Here is a 22,089-nt window from a genome sequence, read left to right as displayed (position 1 = left end):
TGTGCACTTGCTGACATGCGCGGTGGTTGTTCGTGTTTTTTCTTCAGAATCTACACAAGCTGTACAATCGCTGCACGGCTCAGGCCGAGGATTAGGAGCTGCAAATAGAGATAAAGAAATGAAGAAACTCAATGAAGAAATAGAGAGACTGAAGAAGAAATTAGCAGGTACTGGAGCGGCCAGGCGGGAAAGTTTTGCTTTATGTCATTTTGTGTTGAAAGTTGCAATGCAATACATGTCAGGGTTACCATGTTAACAAGATTGTTCCTCAAGTCTCACCTGCACTTCTGTTTGTTCTGTAGGTCTCAAACATGCATTTTCATTTCCTGACATGGCACATAGAATTGCACTAGGTCAGAAATGTGTCTGCAGACAGTCCTGCATGGGGCTCAGCGTGGGGAGGCTGTGACTAGGTTAGAAATGTGTCTGCAGACAGTCCTGCATGGGGCTCAGCGTGGGGAGGCTGTGACTAGGTTAGAAATGTGTCTGCAGACAGTCCTGCATGGGGCTCGGCGTGGGGAGGCTGTGACTAGGTTAGAAATGTGTCTGCAGACAGTCCTGCACGGGGCTCGGCGTGGGGAGGCTGTGACTAGGTTAGAAATGTGTCTGCAGACAGTCCTGCATGGGGCTCAGCGTGGGGAGGCTGTGACTAGGTTAGAAATGTGTCTGCAGACAGTCCTGCACAGGGCTCGGCGTGGGGAGGCTGTGACTAGGTTAGAAATGTGTCTGCAGACAGTCCTGCATGGGGCTCGGCGTGGGGAGGCTGTGACTAGATTAGAAATGTGTCTGCAGACAGTCCTGCACGGGGCTCGGCGTGGGGAGGCTGTGACTAGGTTAGAAATGTGTCTGCAGACAGTCCTGCACGGGGCTCGGCGTGGGGAGGCTGTGACTAGGTTAGAAATGTGTCTGCAGACAGTCCTGCACGGGGCTTGGCGTGGGGAGGCTGTGACTAGGTTAGAAATGTGTCTGCAGACAGTCCTGCACGGGGCTCGGCGTGGGGAGGCTGTGACTAGGTTAGAAATGTGTCTGCAGACAGTCCTGCACGGGGCTCGGCGTGGGGAGGCTGTGACTAGGTTAGAAATGTGTCTGCAGACAGTCCTGCACGGGGCTCGGCGTGGGGAGGCTGTGACTAGGTTAGAAATGTGTCTGCAGACAGTCCTGCATGGGGCTCAGCGTGGGGAGGCTGTGACTAGGTTAGAAATGTGTCTGCAGACAGTCCTGCACGGGGCTCGGCGTGGGGAGGCTGTGACTAGGTTAGAAATGTGTCTGCAGACAGTCCTGCACGGGGCTCAGCGTGGGGAGGCTGTGACTAGGTTAGAAATGTGTCTGCAGACAGTCCTGCACGGGGCTCAGCGTGGGGAGGCTGTTCAAGCAAGTGCTTTAAGTGACAGGAATGTTTGTTTACATGCGTGGATGTCACATTACAGGCTCATTACACCTCATCTTGATATCCTTTATAAACGACATAAACCAGCGCATGTGAAAATCATAGGAGCTGCACCAGAATTAAGTAGAAATGAAGAGATTTCAGCATCTTTATCCTCCTGTTCAGATTCCGACCGGCTGGAACATCGGCTGGAGGAAGCTGTAACTCTTCGGCAGGAATTCGAAAGCTCTTCAGGGAAGATGAAAGCACTTGACAAGCAGGTCAAAGCACTGAAACAGGAGAAAGAAGAGATTCACAAGGTAAGGGAGGGCTGGGGGAGCTGTGCTGTGTTGTCATGCATCCTGGATGGCTGGTAGTGCTATGCTGTGCTGTGCTGTGCTGTCCTGCATCCTGGCTGGCTGGTAATGCTGTGCTGTGCTGTCCTGCATCCTGGCTGGCTGGCTGGTAATGCTGTGCTGTGCTGTCCTGCATCCTGGCTGGCTGATAATGCTGTGCTGTGCTGTCCTGCATCCTGGCTGGCTGGTAATGCTGTGCTGTCCTGCATCCTGGCTGGCTGGTAATGCTGTGCTGTGCTGTGCTGTGCTGTCCTGCATCCTGGCTGGCTGGTAATGCTGTGCTGTCCTGCATCCTGGCTGATTGGTAATGCTGTGTTGTGCTGTGCTGTCCTGCATCCTGGCTGGCTGGTAATGCTGTGCTGTCCTGCATCCTGGCTGGCTGGTAATGCTGTGGTGTGCTGTGCTGTGCTGTGCTGTCCTGCATCCTGATGCTACAGTTTAGGTGTGGTGTACAGCTGGGGTGCACCTTTCAGCGCAGGAACCCGGAGTTTGCTGGACTCTGCGTTTACCATTGCCAGTCTGCAGAGAGAGGACTGGCACTGATTGGCAGCAGGGTGTTCAGCTCAGGACTGATACGTTCGCAGAGCTGGGATGGAACGCCTGCAGCCAGTGCCATTGGCTCAGCACTGAATTCACAGACTGTTTGGAGACAATGTATTTATTTATTGATTGATTTTGTTGTTCTCAGCAACTTGTGGAATCTTTAGAGAGGCTGAAGTCTCAGACCAAGGAGCTGAAGGACGCCCACCAGCAGAGGAAGCTGGCCATGCAGGAGTTCTCGGAGCTGAACGAGCGGATGGCTGAGCTGCGCTCTCACAAGCAGAAGCTCTCACGCCAGCTCCGTGACAAGGAGGAGGAGATGGAGGTGGTCACGCAGAAAACCGACTCCATGCGGCAGGAGATCCGCAGGACAGAGAAGGCCCGAAAGGAGGTACGGCTCAGTCGATGAGTTAACGATTATTTGTTACAATCCTGTTAGCAATTCGAAAGGTTTATGAAAGCCCTCTGCCAAATACATGACCGTGAAGCATTTCTAATAGAAACAGTACAAGGGTTTTTCTTTGGATTCGTCCTGCCAGTCACAGAAAACAATAAAACAAAGTGCTCTTGCTTTGTACTGTGATGCTTTCATTGTAGTCTCCTGTTGTCCTGGGTGTAGTTGAAAAATCTGCTAACAGAGAGAAGGCAGAGGCGCTCCATAGGTCTAACAGAGAGGAGGCAGAGGCGCTCCATAGGTCTAACAGAGAGAAGGCAGAGGTGCTCCATAGGTCTAACAGAGAGGAGGCAGAGGCGCTCCATAGGTCTAACAGAGAGGAGGCAGAGGCGCTCCATAGATCTAACAGAGAGAAGGCAGAGGCGCTCCATAGGTCTAACAGAGAGGAGGCAGAGGCGCTCCATAGGTCTAACAGAGAGGAGGCAATTTAAATAGCTGAATACCAATGGAGCTTTAACCCTTTCTTCATTGGAATCTCCATTGGTGCTTGGATGTGGAAACACCTCTAAATGATTTGAAAGTTTCTAATGATTTTTTTCATTGCAGTTTCTTTTTGGATTGATAAAGATTCCCGTGCAGTTTCATTTGTATTTCCCCTGGAAAAGCTCTCTAATGCTTTGTTTGTTTTGCTGTGGTAGCTGGAAGCTCAGCTTGAAGACGCCTCAGCCGAGGCATCAAAGGAGCGCAAGCTGCGAGAGCACAGTGACAGCTACGCTAAACAGCTGGAGAGCGAGCTGGAGGCACTCAAGGTCAGGACCCTGAATCCTTCAAATAACAGCCTAGTAACAGTGCATCATCCTGGGGTCTTTCTCATAGGGGCTGCCTTTAGAATAGGAGGGATATCGTCCCCTGATCTGAAATGGGTTCTGTGTGAATGTACAACGCAATCCAAATATTAAAAGGCGCATTCAGTTTTCATTTCATGAACTCCATTCTATAAAGTTAAGACTGTGCCTGGTTAATTGCGGTTACAGCAGTGGATTCATGCTTTCCATAACAATGATTTTATTTTTACTTTTGTATTAGTTATGAAGCTGTACTGTTTTATAGTTTAATAACAGAAGATCAGTTTCCCTTTTCAGAATGTAATTCTGTTTTGTGTCTGTTCTTGTCATGGTTAACACAAATCCAGTTATCTTTATATCAACAAGATGTGTACTTGGGTTAGTGATTCAAAGAAGGGGTCAGTCCAGTCCAAACATTTGAACAGTGAGGGTCAAAGGAACGAAGCAGGATGTGTGTGGGGGGGTGGGTAGTCCTTACTCTTGATCTACAGTTAGAAACTTGCATATACAGCATAAAGCCCCCCTGATAGGATGCTAGTGAGAGAGATTGTGAGAGAGGCTGCCTGTGGTGTTGCAGGTGAAGCAGGGGGGTCGGCTGGCTGGAGTGAATCTGCACACAGAGCAGGAGCTGTGCAAGCTGCGCTCAGAGCTGGATAAGAAGATCCTGTTCTATGAGGAGGAGCTGGTGAGACGGGAGACCTCCCACAGCATAGAGCTGAAGAACCTGAGGAAGGAGCTGCAGGACTCGGAGGGGCATCAGCTCACCCTGAACAAAGACCTCCTGATGCTGAAGGACAAGTTGGAGAAGGCAAGAAGGGACAGGTAGGGAGAACACAACAATAGAATCCATGGTGCCCGTCCACAACACCTCTCAATAGAATCCCTGGTGTCCGTCCACAACACCACTCAATAGAATCCCTGGTGCCCGTCCACAACACCACTCAATAGAATCCCTGGTGTCCGTCCACAACACCACTCAATAGAATCCCTGGTGTCCGTCCACAACACCACTCAATAGAATCCCTGGTGTCCGTCCACAACACCACTCAATAGAATCCCTGGTGCCCGTCCACGACAATCGAATCCCTGTTGTCCATCCACAACACCACTCAGTAGAATCGCTGGTTACTTGGTTTGAAGATGTCATACTGCTTGTGATTACATTAACAGTGAATGGAGCTGGGTAATGTGAAGTGCTCCTGCACATAACGTAATGCAGTGTTCAAAGCCTGCTTCCCTGTTTCCAAGCCCTTCCTGTGCCCATGCTTGGAAGGGGAATGCTGAAATGTCTGATTAGAAGAACAGAGCCTGTAAATTCATAGCTGTAGTCCGGTGTACATGCAACACAGATTGAACCCTAAATTACAACCTCCGTGCAGACACTCTGTTTCCCTGCAGTGTGCTTCTGAATCCATTCTGGGATCCTGCACCACCTGGTACCCTCTCCTGAGCATCCGAAATCACAGACAGCGTTCTCTGAACGTACCCCCAAACTGCAGCTGAGCAAGCCTCTAACAGGAGCCCCTTTTATTATCAGTGTACAGATGGTAATGTTTGTCCTTGCACTGACACAGGCAAAGCGAGATGGAGGAGGCTGTTGTGACATTAAAAGACAAGTATGAGAGGGAGAGGACCATGCTGACTGACGATAACAAGAAACTAACAAGCGAGACGGACAGGGTGAGACTTGCTGCCTGTACATGTGCATCCCAGGGGTAGCATTGGTATGTTTTAATATAGAATACAAATGTGTTCCTTTTATAAAAATACAGCAACATGTTGAACTGGAGCAAAACTTTGTATATGTTGCACATGTGAAATATTGAATAATTGTTTGCTTTTCACTAATTCAATTGCTTACCCCTTTTTATTCTGAGAATTGAGCCACATTTTCCATACCTGCATCCTTTCTGTACGCTGTGCAGTTTGGTGACGTACTTGCTGTATGTAGTCGGCACATTTTGGGAGGGGGAGAATATCTGTCTGCATGGCAACTGAAAGCAAGGGTTAAAGTGGTCTGTTCTTTAATTTAAGAATCTATTGAGCATGTAAACTCTCCCTCTGTAGCTCTGCTCATTTGTGGATAAGCTGACTGCCCAGAACAGGCAGCTGGAAGACGAGCTTCAGGACCTGGCTGCGAAGAAGGAGTCAGTCGCCCATTGGGAAGCTCAGATTGCAGAGATCATACAGTGGTAAGCAAAAGCAGCGGGCTGTGCTCGGCACTGGTACACTGTGAGCTTGTAGAACATCTATAGCTGTGCTGGCTCACAATAACCTCCCACAGCAGATTCATCAGCACCCTGCTTCCCTGAACCTCAATATCAGAACACTGGAGGTTCAAGAAGATGCTCTCAATACTGTGAACTTCCGCCACAACATGGGGATTACACAAAATAAACTGCTGGGCTTTTTGTTTCGTTTTAGTTTTTGCTTTGTTGGTCAACATGGTCTGTTTCAAGTATTATTGCTAGCTTCTGATATTTGTATTCTCCAGAATGTAATTATTTAAAAAAGAGCTGCAGAGCAAATTTGAACTAAAATAAGAGCAAGCACCCAAGTGAAGAATCTGTTCTGCTGTGCTCAGTGTGTGCCTCTGCATCTAGAGAAGGAGAGCCCGTGCTGCTGTGCTCAGTGTGTGCCTCTGCATCTAGAGAAGGAGAGCCCGTGCTGCTGTGCTCAGTGTGTGCCTCTGCATCTAGAGGAGCGGAGCCTGTGCTGCTGTGCTCAGTGTGTGCCTCTGCATCTAGAGGAGCGCAGCCCATGCTGCTGTGCTCAGTGTGTGCCTCTGCATCTAGAGAAGCGCAGCCCGTGCTGCTGTGCTCAGTGTGTGCCTCTGCATCTAGAGGAGCGGAGCCCGTGCTGCTGTGCTCAGTGTGTGCCTCTGCATCTAGAGAAGGAGAGCCCGTGCTGCTGTGCTCAGTGTGTGCCTCTGCATCTAGAGAAGGAGAGCCCGTGCTGCTGTGCTCAGTGTGTGCCTCTGCATCTAGAGGAGCGGAGCCCGTGCTGCTGTGCTCAGTGTGTGCCTCTGTTTAGAGAAGGAGAGCCCGTGCTGCTGTGCTCAGTGTGTGCCTCTGCATCTAGAGAAGGAGAGCCCGTGCTGCTGTGCTCAGTGTGTGCCTCTGCATCTAGAGAAGGAGAGCCCGTGCTGCTGTGCTCAGTGTGTGCCTCTGCATCTAGAGAAGGAGAGCCCGTGCTGCTGTGCTCAGTGTGTGCCTCTGCATCTAGAGGAGCGGAGCCCGTGCTGCTGTGCTCAGTGTGTGCCTCTGCATCTAGAGAAGGAGAGCCCGTGCTGCTGTGCTCAGTGTGTGCCTCTGCATCTAGAGAAGGAGAGCCCGTGCTGCTGTGCTCAGTGTGTGCCTCTGCATCTAGAGAAGCGCAGCCCGTGCTGCTGTGCTCAGTGTGTGCCTCTGCATCTAGAGGAGCGGAGCCCGTGCTGCTGTGCTCAGTGTGTGCCTCTGCATCTAGAGAAGGAGAGCCCGTGCTGCTGTGCTCAGTGTGTGCCTCTGCATCTAGAGAAGCGCAGCCCGTGCCTGGCACACAGTAACAGGGTTCTTACTGCCCTGCTTTCTCACTCCGATCTGTGCAGGGTGAGCGATGAGAAGGATGCCAGGGGATACCTGCAAGCTTTAACCTCTAAGATGACAGAGGAGCTGGAATCACTGCGCAACTCTAATCTGGGATCCAGGACTCTGGTAAGCTATGAGCCTCTATTATATTTATTCTGTCCAAAGCCTAAGGCCTCCACTTATGAGCTCAGACTTGCTGTACATGTATACTAAAGCACCCCCTCGCTCACCTGCCCCCCCCCTGCTCACCAGGTCTCCCTCCGCTCACCTGGCCACCCCCAGCTCACCTGTCCGCTCACTCACCTTCCCCCCCCCACCCCCCCACCCCCCCCCACTCACCTCTCACCTGGCCGCTCGCTCCCCTGCCCCCCCCCCCCCTCGAACCCAGCCACCCCCCTGCTCACCTGCCCCCCCCCCCCCGCACACCTGCCCCCCCCCCCTTCCAGTGCTGGTGATGCTGAGTGAGAGGGGTGTTACGAAGTGGCATCAGAGTTCAAGTGCTAAGCAGGCATGAAGATTCACTGTCTTTATAGTTCTTAGTATTTACGGTACAGAAATCAGCAATGATTGTTTTTAGTGAACATTTTCTTTACCATGCTTTGTCTGTCCACCCACCATATATTTAAAAGCTTTAATATACTGTGCTGTTTATCTTGATTACCACTCTAGCAGAGTACAAACAGCCCATTTCAGAGGTCTTTGATCCCAAATGTTGGAGATAAGTTGGTGAGTTTGTTTGTGTGAGGCTCAACCATAACTAAATAAATCATTTGAAAATAGAAGGCAAACAAATCACTGCCATTTATAGACTTTAGTGTGTCCTGATTGTGTGTGTGTGTGTACATGTTATTTGTGATTATTCTTTTTTCAATTGTTAGATTTCTTCCATGGAATCGACTAGTTTATCTAAATTACAGCTTGATTGAGGATTTATCTCAAAACATGTCAAGTGTGTGTTTTTGGATATTGCGATTACAATACAGTTTCAAAGTGTTGATAATGGTGGAGACAGATTGACTCTGCTATACACGGTACACGTGTGTGTTGCTCCTGGGTGAGAGATTTTAGCCTCGACAGTATTAGAAGATTCGTAGACTGCTTCCGTCCTGAACTGTTAAACTTTTCTTTGGCATGTGGTTTCTGCAGTTTGGATTTTCACCCCTGATTTGGTGTATTTGATCATGTCACAAAGACACCTGCTGCTGGGCGAGGCCGGGCTGAAGAGAGCGCTCAGACTGCTGGACAATCTCAGACACTTTTTGTTTCTGCGAGATTTTGGCTTTTTTTTTTTTTTTTTCAATCTGTGTTCCGTACACATTGTTGCATAAATTAAACACACTCCATGTTTGTTTTTGTTGTGTGTGTATCTTTGCTGCATTTCATTTTTTAAATGAATTCCTATTATCGTAATATTAACAGGCACCATACTGGGCAGTGTGCCTGGGAGCAGGAAGCGTAGTGAAAGGACCCCAGTGCAGGGGCTGGGAAGTACACTGACAGCAAAGCGGCAGTGTGGACTAGGACAGGGCGAGACGCTCAAGAATTTCACCTGAAGGACAGTCTCTAGACTCATGCTGATGAAGTGTCTCCTGTCGACCCCTAAATGAATGGAAATCTCTAGTTCAGCAGGTCTCACATTCTGCGCTGCTTTGTAGGATAAACACAGGCTGCTGTTAAGTGATACCTTGCATTCTGAACTGGGCAGGTATTGGATTGGACATTAGACCCGTTCCTCCTGTCAGATGTGTGTTTAGTTTGATTCTGATACAGGACTTTAGCTGCGGCTCCAACGATGACATTAATCAGAATGAATAGAGAACTCTTTGTTCAGTTTTATATCAGTTCTAGAAGGAGCATTCACTTCATAAAAGTAGTTTTCATTATGCTGGTGAGTTTATCAGGGTTCATTGTGCTGCAGACAAAATACGAAAGCCTCCTTGTATATCTGGACACTGTTATCAGCATTCTCCAAACATGCACAGAGGAAAGGGTTCACAGGGCAGAGGGGTAGAACTTCGGAAAGTTTAGCCTCTTCTCTGAAATACTACATGGAGGGGGATTCTTGTGATCTGTACAGTCTAGATGTTTCCTTATTAAGGTTACTCAGTTGTAGTCCCAGTCCTTAGGGCTACGTAGTGCTTGTTTAAATCTTGACTTTCAAAATCTTGACTGAAGCAGGATCTCTAATAGAGAAGGACAATGAGTTCTGCAACCTGGAGGCATTATAACTGAACGCGCTTTTGTCTGAGTGTATCTTTCACACGGCAGGACCCCCTTTGGAAGGTCCGGCGCAGCCAGAAGCTCGACATGTCCGCCCGGCTGGAGCTGCAGTCGGCTCTGGATGCAGAGATTCGTGCCAAACAGCTGGTACAGGAAGAGTTAAGAAATGTCAAAGCTGCCAACATCTCCTTCGAGAGGTCAGTGGAGCGGCACTGCTGCAATTCTTATTGCTGTCGTATCACACACTGCACGCTGCACACACACTGCACACACACTGCACAAACTGTACAAACTACACACACACACACACAACCACACACACAAACTGCACACACACACACACACACACACACACACACAGCACACTGCACACACACACTGCACACAGCACACACACACACTGCACAAACTGCACACTCCACACACACACTGCACACACAATGCACACACACTACACACACACTACACACACTGCACAAACTAAACATACACACGCGCACACACTGCACACACACACTGCATTCACTGCACACACACTCCACACACACACTACACACACTGCACAAACTACACATACACACGCGCACACACTGCACACACACTTCACACGCTGCACACACACACTGCACAAACTAAACATACACACGCGCACACACTGCACACACACACTGCATTCACTGCACACACACTCCACACACACACTACACACACTGCACAAACTACACATACACACGCGCACACGCTGCACACACACACACACACTGCACACACACACTGCACAAACTACACGCACACACACACCCTCTGTGGGATCTGTATTTCTCGTTTTAAAAGTGGAAACATGTTTCCATAGCTTTTCCGTGCTCTATTGTGAAGCCAATACCCCATGGACCAGTAACACTGCAGTGCATGAATGAAAGAGATCGTTTCACCCTCCCTCTCTGCTCTGGAAATATATTCTGCAGTCTTTGTGTTTTTAGATTAAGTTCACTGGAGTAAAATAAATAAATAATGAAGTTCAGTGAAAAGAAAAGAATGAATTAAAGACACAGCAACAGGCATCTACTAATCTGGTCAGAGCATGTGTCTGTAAGCAGTAGTGTGTCTAATGGGCAAATTACAGAACGTGTTCAGATCATATATTCATGTGAAAACTGTGGTTATGAAATGATGGCTTCCGTTCAGCAGTGCTGTAACTGCCTGTAGTTCTGCCTAATCCCCTACATTAGCAATGCTATGCTAAAGATCATGTGCTGTCTGTCCTACTCTCAGCCATTTGCATGAGTAAGTGTTCACCCATTCCATGTGCTGCTGTTCCAGCAAACTGAAGGAATCCGAGGCAAGGAGTCGGGAGATGCAGGAGAAGCTGGAGATTATGAAGAAGGATCTGGAGGAGAGCAGATTCCGAACAGACAAAGGTAAAGAGAAGCAGACTAGACCAGGAAGTTCTCATCATTATTATTAGAGTACGATCGTCTCCAGCTAAGAGAACACCCCTCGAGAAGCAGCCCAAGTGTTCTTTTAGATATAATAAATATATCCATAAATACATATGCATTACTGGTCATGACGCACGTGCATCAACATATGAAATGAACTGAGTAAGTAAAAGAAAAGCAAGAGGCAAGAGTATGTTAATAAACTCTAATAATAAAGTAACAGATAAACTAGCGTTAATAAACGAAATGAACACAGCACCCCTACATGTTAAAAAATGCAGCAGCAATATACAAGACATGCACGTTATTTAACAGAATGGTGAAGCCGCTCACCAGAACGGGAAACACCAAATCCGAATATAAACCAAACGAGTGAATGACATGATGGCGGTTCTACATAGATTTGATAAACCAATCCGTGTGGCTCAAGACACTCTCGCGATGACAAGTCGATTTTGAAAAGACTGAGTAAACCTTTTTAATTTAAGTCTGATGATGTTGAGTTATCAGGTTACAAAACAGTACTGTATCCGTTGTGAACGAATCGCTATCAGGGCCAAGAAAGTGTTCTTTTAAGAGACGTTCCTGTTCCTTTAGGAGGAGCATTTACAATGGAGAAAATCTGTTCAATACAAGGGTGTTCTCTTAGGAGGTGTTCCTATACTGCGGAGACTGCTGTATTATTATTATTATTATTATTATTATTATTATTATTATTATTATTATAAGTTCATGCAATTAACTAAGCACAGTTTGTGAAATATTTTTTCTTAATGTTAAATCAAAATGATATATTTTTTAATTCACTTTTTTGCATCCAGCTGTGCAAATTGAGCTGGACCATGATGCTGTGAAGCAAGTAGCCTCTTAATAAGCATTTCTCTCCAAATCATTATTCGAGTATTTCTTCCTGAAAGGAAACCCCCCACATATTTCACTTGTAAAAGCAGCTTGTATTTTTTGTTCTCTAAGGGTTGAAGCTCCCGGACTTTCAGGACTCAATCTTTGAGTACTTCAACACTTCTCCTCTCGCTCATGACTTAACATTCAGAGTAAGTTTCTTGTTTGTTTGCTTTTGCCCTGGAGATATTGATGTGGATATAGTCAGGTCTGCGTGTTCACAGCTTCCTTTTAAAGCAGGCATGTGCTTCTCTGGGAGTGCTAAGCAGCCCCTTCACTGGTGTTGATTTAGCAGTAGGGTGAGATAGCGTGGACTGTAGATCTGCTGTCTGCATGGTCAGTACACAAGTTAACAGTGTAATCCTCCTTGTAATTGCTTTACTGAAACTGAATCGACCCAAAGGGCAGAGCTCACACTGAAACGGGCTCTGCAGCAGATATCTGATGTGCTGTTTTAAAACACCGAGGGCTGTTGAATTGAACCAAGGCTTAGCATCACGTTACTTACATGTGAACAGGTCCTTTGATCTTCTGTAGCAAATTGCTTAACAATATCAAAGGCTTCAAGCAAACACTGCTTCACAATAGCAGTGGAAATGGAGCCCTATTTCCTTTTCTTTTTCTTTTTCTAAAGTCATTGTTCCCCTGTGGCGGCCCGCTAGAACTCCACGGCTCTTTTAAAAGTGTCTGACTCGCACTTGGTTATGGTGGAGGCTGAGGGGGCAGTAAATCAGTATTATGTGGTTTACTAGATTTGCCACTTCACTTTAGCTGGAGCCTGTGTCTCCACCTCGGGACTTCAAAGGACATCAAGACAAGGGGGAGGGTAGAGTGAAGTGAAACGAGGATAGTGTAGTTTTAAACTCTGCTCTGTGACAGTAAGAGTGAAGTAAAGCAACATGCCTTTATTTTTGTTCCTCATATCTGTTACCACAAAGGATTCTGTCTCTTCTTCATCTGCGTCCTCTCTGCTAGCGTTTTGGGATGAAGTAAGTTGGCTGACAGAGCTTTCTCACTCCCTAACCTCTGACCTGTACCTGTTATCTGAATCTAAAACTAGCGCCCCCCCCCCGCCGCCTTCCCCTGTAGCTGCCCTGTTGACTCCTAATGAAGGGAACATTGTGAAGTGGAACTGGGCTTCACAATTACAGCAGCATCCCGAACATGCACTGGCATAATGCTGAGCTGGCAAGTTTCCACAGAGTCTATTCATATTTACTAACAGTAATGCAGTTCCCTAACTCCTTTCACTGGCCTCACACATTGGGGGGGTCATTGTGTTGGATAGCAGCCTCATCTCAATGTTTGTTTTGAAGCTATTTTTTATTTTAATTTTTTTTATAAATGTAGGCACCCTTGTTCTCCCAACCTTTCCTCAACTTTCATCCAATGAATCCTCCAGTAACACAAATATAGAATAAAACAACATGAATCCTCCAGTAACTTGAGTAGGATAGTATAAAACTTAGTCTTCTCCTTCTGCTTGATTGGTTTTATATGTTGTAAAGCTTTTTTCTTTTTTACAAAATGTGGGTGAATAGGTAGCTTCCTATGCCGATAGAAATCTTGCTTCCCTTTAACTGATATCCGAGCAGCTTCTGAATCCCAGCCGTTGTGAGGAAGTAGAGGGCTTGATGTAATCTGGCCCTGTGTGATTCTGAGCAGTGATATGAAAATCAGACTCGGTTTGTATTGCTATCCCAGTGTCGTATAGACAGTGTTTATTCCCTTCTCTTCCATTTAAAGATCAAACTATCCAATGCTACACTGCATGGTCATTCTTTAAACTCCTGGACCAAAGAATGTGATTATACAGCCCCCTCTACTCCTCCAGTCTTGATGAAATGAAACTGTTCTACTTCTGAGAAGGTTGAAGTCAAATAAAAAATGTACTTGTAATTGCTTCAGTATTGATTCAGAAAGTCCATTTGGAAAACAAAGCTCCATCAATGTGATCCTAATTGCTTTGTCTTGTTTTTTGCAGACCAGCTCTATTAGTGAGCTCGACACATCGCTGCTAAAGCCTGAAGTCTCCCCCACCCTTTGTGTGGCGACAGCACCAGATGTAAGTACCCTCGAGCAAGGCCACTGCATTCTGGAAAACATGATCTTTGTGTGAGCCTGGCAGGAGTGCTGTCTGCATGCTGCGTTTCAACTGTAAAGACCGTGCACATGTGGGCAGATCTTTGCTTGGAGGAATGTCCAGGAGGCTCGTTCTCCTAACCCTGCATGTTCTCTCTGGTTTCACTAGGAGCCAGTTAAGCCACTGCAAGCGGCTCCTGCTGCTGCTTCCCCTGTCTTCCAGGCGACGTCGTTGAGTTTACCAAAGGTAATTCCCAAAGGTCATTCCCAAAGGTCATTCCCAAAGATCATTCTCACAAAGGGCCTTTACTATAGTGTTGCCACAAAACAACTGGGGACTACAGTAGGTCTTCTTCCAAAATGTTTTAATAATGCATCTTTTATTCTGTAATGTATTTCAGGATAGATAGATAGATAGATTCATAATTATAATTTTTTGAATACTGAATTGAAGACAAGAAACTTTAAAAACTCAACAATAAAATCGGAGTAAAGGAATAAAAAACATATTTTTTTGTCTAGTGTTTTTTGGTATACTCGCTTACTCGCTTGTCCAACAGGACTCTCAATGCAAGACGCTTCTAAAGTCTCGCTGATTTGCTCTGCCTTCCAGCCTAAAGCCCATGAGCTCAGTATCAAGACATTCTCCAGTCCCACCCAGTGCACCCATTGCACTTCCCTGATGGTGGGGTTAATGCGCCAGGGCTACGCCTGCGATGGTGAGTCTTGTCTCACTGCTTTCATTGTGTTTGCAAGTAAAGCCCAGGACAGTCTTCCTTAATGAACTTCTGACTCCAAATCCCAGGAAAAAGCTGCTTTCCAGCCTACACTTGGATCTTTATTAGCAGAACATCCACTGTACTGACTTTACATCCACTGTACTGACTTTACATCCACTGTACTGACTTTACATCCACTGTACTGACTTTACATCCACTGTACTGACTTTACATCCACTGTACTGACTTTACATCCACTGTACTGACTCTACATCCACTGTACTGACTCTACATCCACTGTACTGACTTTACATCCACTGTACTGACTTTACATCCACTGTACTGACTTTACATCCACTGTACTGATTTCAGTTTCATACTGGGTTGTGTGCTGGTGCAGTGTTCGTGGCTGTGTGTGTTTTAGCTGTTCTTGCTGGTGCAGTGTTCATGTTATTGAAGAGCTGACTTTCCTTTTGCAGTGTGTTCCTTCATCTGCCACGTGTCCTGTAGGGACAATGCCCCCCTGGTCTGCCCAATCCCTCCAGAGCAAGCCAAGAGACCCCTGGGGATCGATGTGCAGAGAGGCATAGGCACAGCTTACAAGGGCTACGTCAGGGTAAGAAGGAGCTGCGATTCACCCTGTGAGGTTCCTGTCATCCACTCTAAAACAAGACTGTAAGAAGGTTGGCTTTTGTTCTCCTATGAGCCCTGTGTCTGTTTTCAGATCCCAAAGCCCACAGGAGTGAAGAGAGGCTGGCAGCGTGCTTATGCTGTGGTGTGTGACTGTAAACTCTTTCTGTATGATGTTCCTGAAGGGAAGTCCACTCAGCCTGGAGTTGTAGCCAGCCAAGTCCTGGATCTCAGGTAGCGAGCTGGCCTCATTGAAATCTGCGTGTCTCTGTCTGCCTGCCTGTGTGCCTGTGTTGGCATGAAGCATGTTTAGGACATCTTAAGGACAGTTGTGCCTACACACAAACCTGTAAATAGAAGACTTTGCTCTTTTTATGAAAAATCTAATTTGCCAAAAAGAAAACTCCAAAGGTTTCGAATTGTAAAGCCTACTGAAATCTGCTTCATATATTACCTTTGTGGTAATAACCTGACATTTCTGGCTACCAATAATGATAATAAAACACCATGCTAATGTAACTACTATGCTTTTTTTTTTTTAATACAAACTAAAATGTTGTCATTAATATAAAGCTACAGTACATTGTCATGTATTCCCATCCACTTCCATACAACTAAACTAAACATACTGTACCATGTGCTGTGAATGTAAAGTAGTTTCATTTTATTAGTAACCTCTACTGTATATATACTCAGTGTTACAGTAACATCAACATGCACCTGCCTACAGTATAAGAGCATGAGAAATGTAATGCTTATTGCAAATGAACTTCCTGACTTCTTGACAGCTGAATCATCTCTCTGTATTATCAGCAGTAGCATTGCAGTCACCTCTGTGCTTAGCTGATCCAAGCCCAGTATTACTGTGCTGAACAGTAAGATCTCTGAGGGGAGCGTTCCTGGGTGAAGGGGCTCAGTGATGCAGGGGGAGGTTTATTCCTTTTGTTCTGTGTTTACAGAGATGAAGAGTTTTCTGTGAGCTCTGTGCTGGCGTCGGATGTGATCCATGCAACCCGAAAGGATGTGCCGTGTATATTCAGGGTACGCTTCATTCCAAAACATGTTGAGAGAGCAAGATAAGGACAAGCCCAATACCCATGATGGGCTGATTCATAAAGACTAATTCTAGGGACTGAAGACCACTGACCCTGACCAATTAAAAAACAAAATACAGTGTGCTGGACAGTCATGCTGTAAAACAGTGCACAGAGTAAAATGATAGAGAATGACATGTGCATGCTGTAGATGCATGTGTTTGAAATAGGATAGTAATGGCAAGGTGGAGCGTAGGTCTTGTGGATAGTAGTGTTCAGTATGAAGTCTGGGACACCGGTTTATAGCATCGCACACTGTGGACTCTGTCCCAGCAAGACATTTTAGCAATGCAATTGTAAAAAATGTAAGAACTGAACTTCTTGGAGGGGTTTGATACTTTCACACACAACTGAACTATAATTGAATGATAACCTGAGTTAATCTGCACTGGCACTGCTGGGTTCAGTTGTACTGTAGCATCGTGAGTACTGTAGTGCTCTTCAGTACACAGGGTGGGGCCTGCGTGCATCATATCAGTGTTTAAAGATTACAGGTGGGTCACATTGCTTTCCCTTGAAGGGGGTATATTGTTAACCGTTGATTGTAATGGGAAGTAGAGCCACTTGCTAGCAGGAGATTTTAACTGGCCTGTGGCCCGTATTTGCTCTTAAAGGGAAAGCCCATTTCTGAATGCTGTGTGTGTTCCAGGTGACGTCGTCTCTCCTGAGCTCCCCTCCCAAGACCTGCTCCCTCCTGGTTCTGGCTGAGAGCGAGGCAGAGAAGAGGAAATGGGTTGGAATCCTTGAAGGGCTGCAGAACATCCTGAAGAAGAACCAGCTGAGGAACAGGGTGGTGCATATTCCACAAGAAGCCTACGATAGCACCCTGCCTGCTATTAAAGTGACCTTGTCTGCTGCTGTTGTAGGTAGGGTACACAATAGACTGGGCTGAGATATGTCTGTGGAAAGTAGCAGTTAGCTGCATTAGGTACAATGCTTGCATTTCCTAATGGTACAGCAGTTGATGTGTCAGTGCTTCTAATGCATGTGCTGAGAACGGAGCCTCCGAGCCTCTCCATTCTGCTTGAGCCTCTTCACTCCACAGAGACGGCGTTCTTGGCAGCTGCAGTATTCATTGCAGATTTATTGTCTGCCCTGTGCTCCACTCTCAAGGTAATACACTTCCACTGAGCAAAATATATAACCAAGCAGGGACTGCAGCACTTAGCGAGATTACAAATCTCTTGGCAGATTGAGCTTCAGAACAATTTTCATAAGAATAAAGTGAACCGTTTCAAAGGCGTGTGCAATGATAGAAAGTCCAGGGGCGTGGATGTCCTTGGACTGGGGTAAGTGAACAGGTTTATACAGAGAATCTGAAGTAATGCTGTATCGAAGGCTAGCAGCTTGTTATTGAAGAGTGATCCAGCCTTCTCTGTGGAGACAGTGTGGCCTAGTGGATAAAGCTGGGTACTGAGAACCCAGAGCCTTCCTTCAGTACTTCATTTCCTTTGGCCAGGGCAGGACCCCTTCTCTGTAAATGGGCACTGCAGTCACAGCAGGCTGTGCCCTCGTTTGAGCCTGGCTGTAACCCTGAGAGTCTCACATGTGCTGTGCTCTCAGCTCTCTGCTAACAGAACTCTTTTCCTCTTCATAGACCGCGAGCGAATCGTGCTTGGCACGGAGGACGGTCTGTATGTTGTGGAAGTCACAAGAGATGGTAAGGCTTATATCTGACTTTCCACATTTCATCATGCAAACTTCCCTCCGAAGTTATTCAGCACTTAAATATATGAAGATGCCATAAAAAAAAGAAAATGGTATTGTCTCTCTATTTGTCAATCTCACTATCTACAGTATCTGTCTCTCCATCGATCAGTCTAAATTGAGTATCTGAAAGGTGCTGCTGTTCAGTGTTTTCTACCATGTGTCCTGCCCCAGGATGAGAGCTGTGATATCTGTTCTGTATTCTCAGTGATCGTGCGAGCTGCTGACTGCAAGAAGGTGTACCAGATCGAGCTGATTCCCAAAGAGAAGATCATTGTCCTGGTGTGTGGCCGGAGCCACCATGTCCACCTGCTCCCCTGGGCCGCCCTGGACGGGGGCGACACGAACTTCGACATCAAGCTCCCGGACACCAAGGGCTGCCAGGCTCTGATCACGGGCGCCCTGCGGCCCGGCGGGCCCACCTGTCTGCTGGTGGCGGTGAAGAGGCAGGTGCAGTGCTACGAGATCAGCAGAACCAAACCCCATCACAGGAAGCTGTGTGAGGTGCAGGCCCCGGGCAGCGTGCAGTGCATGGCCCTGCTGAGAGGGCGGCTGTGTGTGGGCTACCCCTCGGGATTCTGCCTGCTCAGTGTCCAGGGGGAGGGGCCCACCACCAGCCTGGTGAACCCCAGCGACGGCTCGCTGGCCTTCCTGGGACAGCAGCCCCTGGACGCTCTGCTCATTGTGGAGGTCGGGCCGGAGGAGAATCTGCTCTGCTTCAGCCAGCTGGGCGTCTACGTGGACCTGCAGGGAAGGAGGTCACGCACACAGGAGCTCATGTGGCCAGCCACGCCTCTGGCTTGCAGTACGTGGATTTACTTCTAGGGTTTTTGGCCACAACACTGGCTTGTGAGGGCCCCCTGAATGTCACCATTGGTATTCTCAGATCAGTATAGGCCCAATACCAGTCCTGGTGCAGGCGGGTGGGTAGTATGTGAACCCCAGTGCATCTCAGGACCTCCTTCATCAGCGCCACCAATCGATTCCACACGTGGTACCAGCCGCAGTGAAAGCCATGAATCCAGCTGTTAAAAGCTAGTGAACAAACACATTGCGCCCCAAAGCCCCATTTAAGTATCTGTATTTACTGGCTTGTAGTCTCTTTATTCCCCTCAGCTCGTTGTGCTTTCGCTCCCTTCTTATTTATTTTTTTAGTGCAGCATAAGAGTCCCTCCGGCAGTGCTGTTTAGTCTTGCTGCAGGTTGTCATCTTGTTCAAGTGAAACTGTGATTCTAAGCACAGGGTATCTGTTTTAGCTAGTGACACGAACTATAAAAGAAAACCAGGAATATGCTAAAGCAATGGCACTTTATGTAATGAGATTTCAGTTATGTTCAAATTCCTGACTGGTGGTATTTAGGTTTGTGCTGCTTGGTTGCTTGCTTGTTAGTTTGTTTGCTTTGTGGGGCGTGTGAGTGCTCTGAACGTGCCTGTGCTCTTCTGTGACAGGCTCCTCCTCCTCCTACCTGACAGTGTACAGTGAGTACGGGCTGGATGTCTTCGATGTGAACAGCATGGAGTGGATCCAGACCATTGCTCTGACCAAGGTGAGTGCGTTTGATCTCCTGAGCAGCCAGCCAGCCCCTCTCCGCTCTCTGTGACGCTGCTCCTGACACACAGCTTCCTGTTCCTCACAGATCCGCCCGCTGAACGTGCCGGGGACTCTCAACCTGCTCAGCTCCGAGCAGCCCAGGCTCATATACTTCAGCAGCAGCTATTCAGGTTGGTGTGCTTGCTTGCTTCTTTCTGATTTTAGGGTTTAAGCCTGATTTCTACCACCTTCATTTTTAAAATTGGTGTTGAAAAAAACTGTTGAAGAGTAGTTCTTGAAAATCAAGGATAGTTTAAAAAGTTTAAACTAGTTCAAGGTATTTCCTCCTAATTAGTGTAATTAATGGAAGTATATTTCAGCGTAGAGCTTCTGATGTTTTGTTCGTTAAGAGTTTGATAGGTTCTCTCTACTCTCTGTCTAAGTGTGGGATCAATTTAAATCTCCTGGAATGAGAAGGGAGGAGAGCCCTGCCCTTAATAAAAGGCTCTGAGGTCACAAATCTCAAAGTGGTATTGTTCCTAGAAGCTGCTGACCTTGCCGTGCCGGAGACCTCTGATAACAGCAAGAAGCAAATGGTGCGAACCCGGAGCAAGAGGAGGTTTGTGTTCAAGGTGCCGGAGGAGGAGAGGCTGCAGCAGCGCCGGTGAGATTATCAGTCTGATCAGTAACTATTGGGAGGCAGGAGGGGCTGCAGCATCACACGCAGGGAGTCCAGGGACTGAGCTTCCCAGATTAAGGTGGAAATGCGACATCCTGGCTCCACTGTTCTGAATGCGGCTGCAGTCTGACGCTGTGTAAGCCTCTCTGTGAACCCTGCCCCTGAATCCAGAGCCTTGCTGTTCAGTCACTGCCAACTGGGACACATGGTGCTGTGGTGCTGTGACCAGGAGGGACTGTGTAGGGTGATGTAGAGATTACAGAACATACTCAAATCACTTGTGGCCGAGGCAGGATTTGAACCCGGGCCCCCAGAGGTGAATGTCTAGTGCATCAGCTCAAGACACTTTATCAGCATGCTTGTCACCCTTATCTGTCTACATGTTGTTTTTATATTTCTATTACAGGGAGATGCTCAGAGACCCGGGACTGAGGTCCAAGATGATCTCCAACCCAATAAACTTCAATCACGTGGCTCACATGGGGCCAGGCGATGGGATGCAAGTGCTCATGGATCTCCCATTGGTAATACATGAGGACCGCTTCATTCAGCTCGCCTCGTTTCTGTGAAATTACAAGCAAAACCTCTTTTACTTTCTGCTGACCTGGAAAGGGATTTGCCATTGCTGCAGTACTCGTCATAGCAACTCAAAGCTCTTGTGTGCTTGAATCCCCCTCTAAACGCAGCGGTTTTGCAAGGGGAGGTCCTCTTTCGTCACTGTGGTGTTCTCCTGAGGTTAGGAACATAGTGCAGTTTGTACAGGTGGCTGTGTGACAGAGTGAGCAATGAAATCAGTGCACGAAAGTCCTAGCTCTTTGATGTTACACTTTTTTTTTTCTTTTTTGGAGGAATTAACTAGTATCTCCTTCCTTTCCTTTTCTCTCCCTCTCCCTCTCTCTCTCTCTCTCTCTCTCTGTTTCTGTTGACGTAGCAGAATGAATTTCCTTCCCCCTCATCCTCTCGACACCATGCTTTGATCTCTCCTCCAATCAGCTTTGAGCACGTCTATCACATGAGCCCTATTTGTGCTGAAATCTATCTTCAGAAAGACCATTCCTCACTGCAAGGCCTCCCACTGCTCTCCTCCTCTTCCTCTCCCTCCACCTCTTCCTTAGCAAGGGTAGGAATAGCTGTCCCCCACTTCCACCCCCAGCCTGCCTGCCAGGAATGCATCTGTGTCATCCTTTTCATTTCTTCTGTGAAGTCATGTAACTATCAAAGCGCCTACAAACAGACTGATTGATTAACCTGCCGTGTTCCTGTCCCTTTACTGTGTGGCTGTGTGGCAAAGTGGCAGCTCTTCTCTTTTCAGATCCTGACTAACTTCAATCAGGAAACCTTTCAAATTCAAAGAATAACTAATAAAAGGCGACTACTTCAAAGAGAATGTAGTTTTTAAAAATGAAAAAAAAAGAAATTTTTACTTAAAAAAAACAAACCAATCCTGATTACTGCATATTCCAGTGAATTGGGGGTTGTGGGGTGGGATCTACAGTAGATATTGGGGGTTGTGCGGTGGATCTACAGTAGATATTGGGGGTTGTGGGGTGCGATCTACAGTAGATATTGGGGGTTGTGGGGTGGATCTACAGTAGATATTGGGGGTTGTGGGGTGGATCTACAGTAGATATTGGGGGTTGTGCGGTGGATCTACAGTAGATATTGGGGGTTGTGGGGTGGATCTACAGTAGATATTGGGGGTTGTGGGGTGGATCTACAGTAGATATTGGGGGTTTTGGGGTGGATCTACAGCAGATATTGGGGGTTGTGGGGTGGGATCTACAGTAGATATTGGGGGTTGTGGGGTGGGATCTACAGTAGATATTGGGGGTTGTGCGGTGGATCTACAGTATATATTGGGGGTTGTGGGGTGGGATCTACAGTAGATATTGGGGGTTGTGCGGTGGGATCTACAGTAGATATTGGGGGTTGTGCGGTGGATCTACAGTATATATTGGGGGTTGTGGGGTGGGATCTACAGTAAGTATTCACTGTGTGGTTATAACAGCCCTTCATTTTCT

At 47.1% G+C, this 22,089-nt stretch overlaps 1 protein-coding gene across 13 annotated transcripts in view; it reads left to right on the top strand.

Annotated features, from left to right (window-relative positions):
* The window catches only part of LOC117410327 (serine/threonine-protein kinase MRCK beta-like), a 59,219-nt gene that overhangs the window by 33,121 nt on the left and 4,009 nt on the right, over positions 1–22,089 (top strand). The window contains exons 11-37 of one of the 13 annotated variants that reach the window (XM_058988168.1): positions 48–167; positions 1,553–1,686; positions 2,411–2,653; positions 3,355–3,465; positions 4,079–4,323; positions 5,076–5,181; positions 5,569–5,693; positions 7,088–7,193; positions 7,740–7,793; positions 9,336–9,484; positions 10,608–10,705; positions 11,699–11,778; positions 12,565–12,615; positions 13,611–13,691; positions 13,878–13,955; positions 14,322–14,427; positions 14,907–15,043; positions 15,152–15,291; positions 16,017–16,098; positions 16,801–17,017; positions 17,749–17,811; positions 18,067–18,663; positions 19,308–19,405; positions 19,496–19,580; positions 19,933–20,053; positions 20,475–20,592; positions 21,000–21,188. In XM_058988168.1, the coding sequence (XP_058844151.1) occupies positions 48–167; positions 1,553–1,686; positions 2,411–2,653; positions 3,355–3,465; positions 4,079–4,323; positions 5,076–5,181; positions 5,569–5,693; positions 7,088–7,193; positions 7,740–7,793; positions 9,336–9,484; positions 10,608–10,705; positions 11,699–11,778; positions 12,565–12,615; positions 13,611–13,691; positions 13,878–13,955; positions 14,322–14,427; positions 14,907–15,043; positions 15,152–15,291; positions 16,017–16,098; positions 16,801–17,017; positions 17,749–17,811; positions 18,067–18,663; positions 19,308–19,405; positions 19,496–19,580; positions 19,933–20,053; positions 20,475–20,592; positions 21,000–21,188 (3,734 nt within the window). Of the gene's footprint in view, positions 1–47; positions 168–1,552; positions 1,687–2,410; positions 2,654–3,354; positions 3,466–4,078; positions 4,324–5,075; positions 5,182–5,568; positions 5,694–7,087; positions 7,194–7,736; positions 7,794–9,335; positions 9,485–10,607; positions 10,706–11,698; positions 11,779–12,564; positions 12,616–13,610; positions 13,692–13,877; positions 13,956–14,321; positions 14,428–14,906; positions 15,044–15,151; positions 15,292–16,016; positions 16,099–16,800; positions 17,018–17,748; positions 17,812–18,066; positions 18,664–19,307; positions 19,406–19,495; positions 19,581–19,932; positions 20,054–20,474; positions 20,593–20,999; positions 21,189–22,089 lie in introns of all 13 variants that reach the window. The other 12 variants (XM_058988167.1, XM_058988166.1, XM_058988165.1 and 9 more) reach the window with 12 other exon arrangements.

The sequence above is a fragment of the Acipenser ruthenus genome, chromosome 15, assembly GCF_902713425.1.
Source record: "Acipenser ruthenus chromosome 15, fAciRut3.2 maternal haplotype, whole genome shotgun sequence".
Taxonomy (NCBI): Eukaryota; Metazoa; Chordata; class Actinopteri; order Acipenseriformes; family Acipenseridae; genus Acipenser; species Acipenser ruthenus.
Note: the sequence above shows the minus strand (reverse complement) of the source record. Positions and strands in the feature narration are given on the sequence as shown.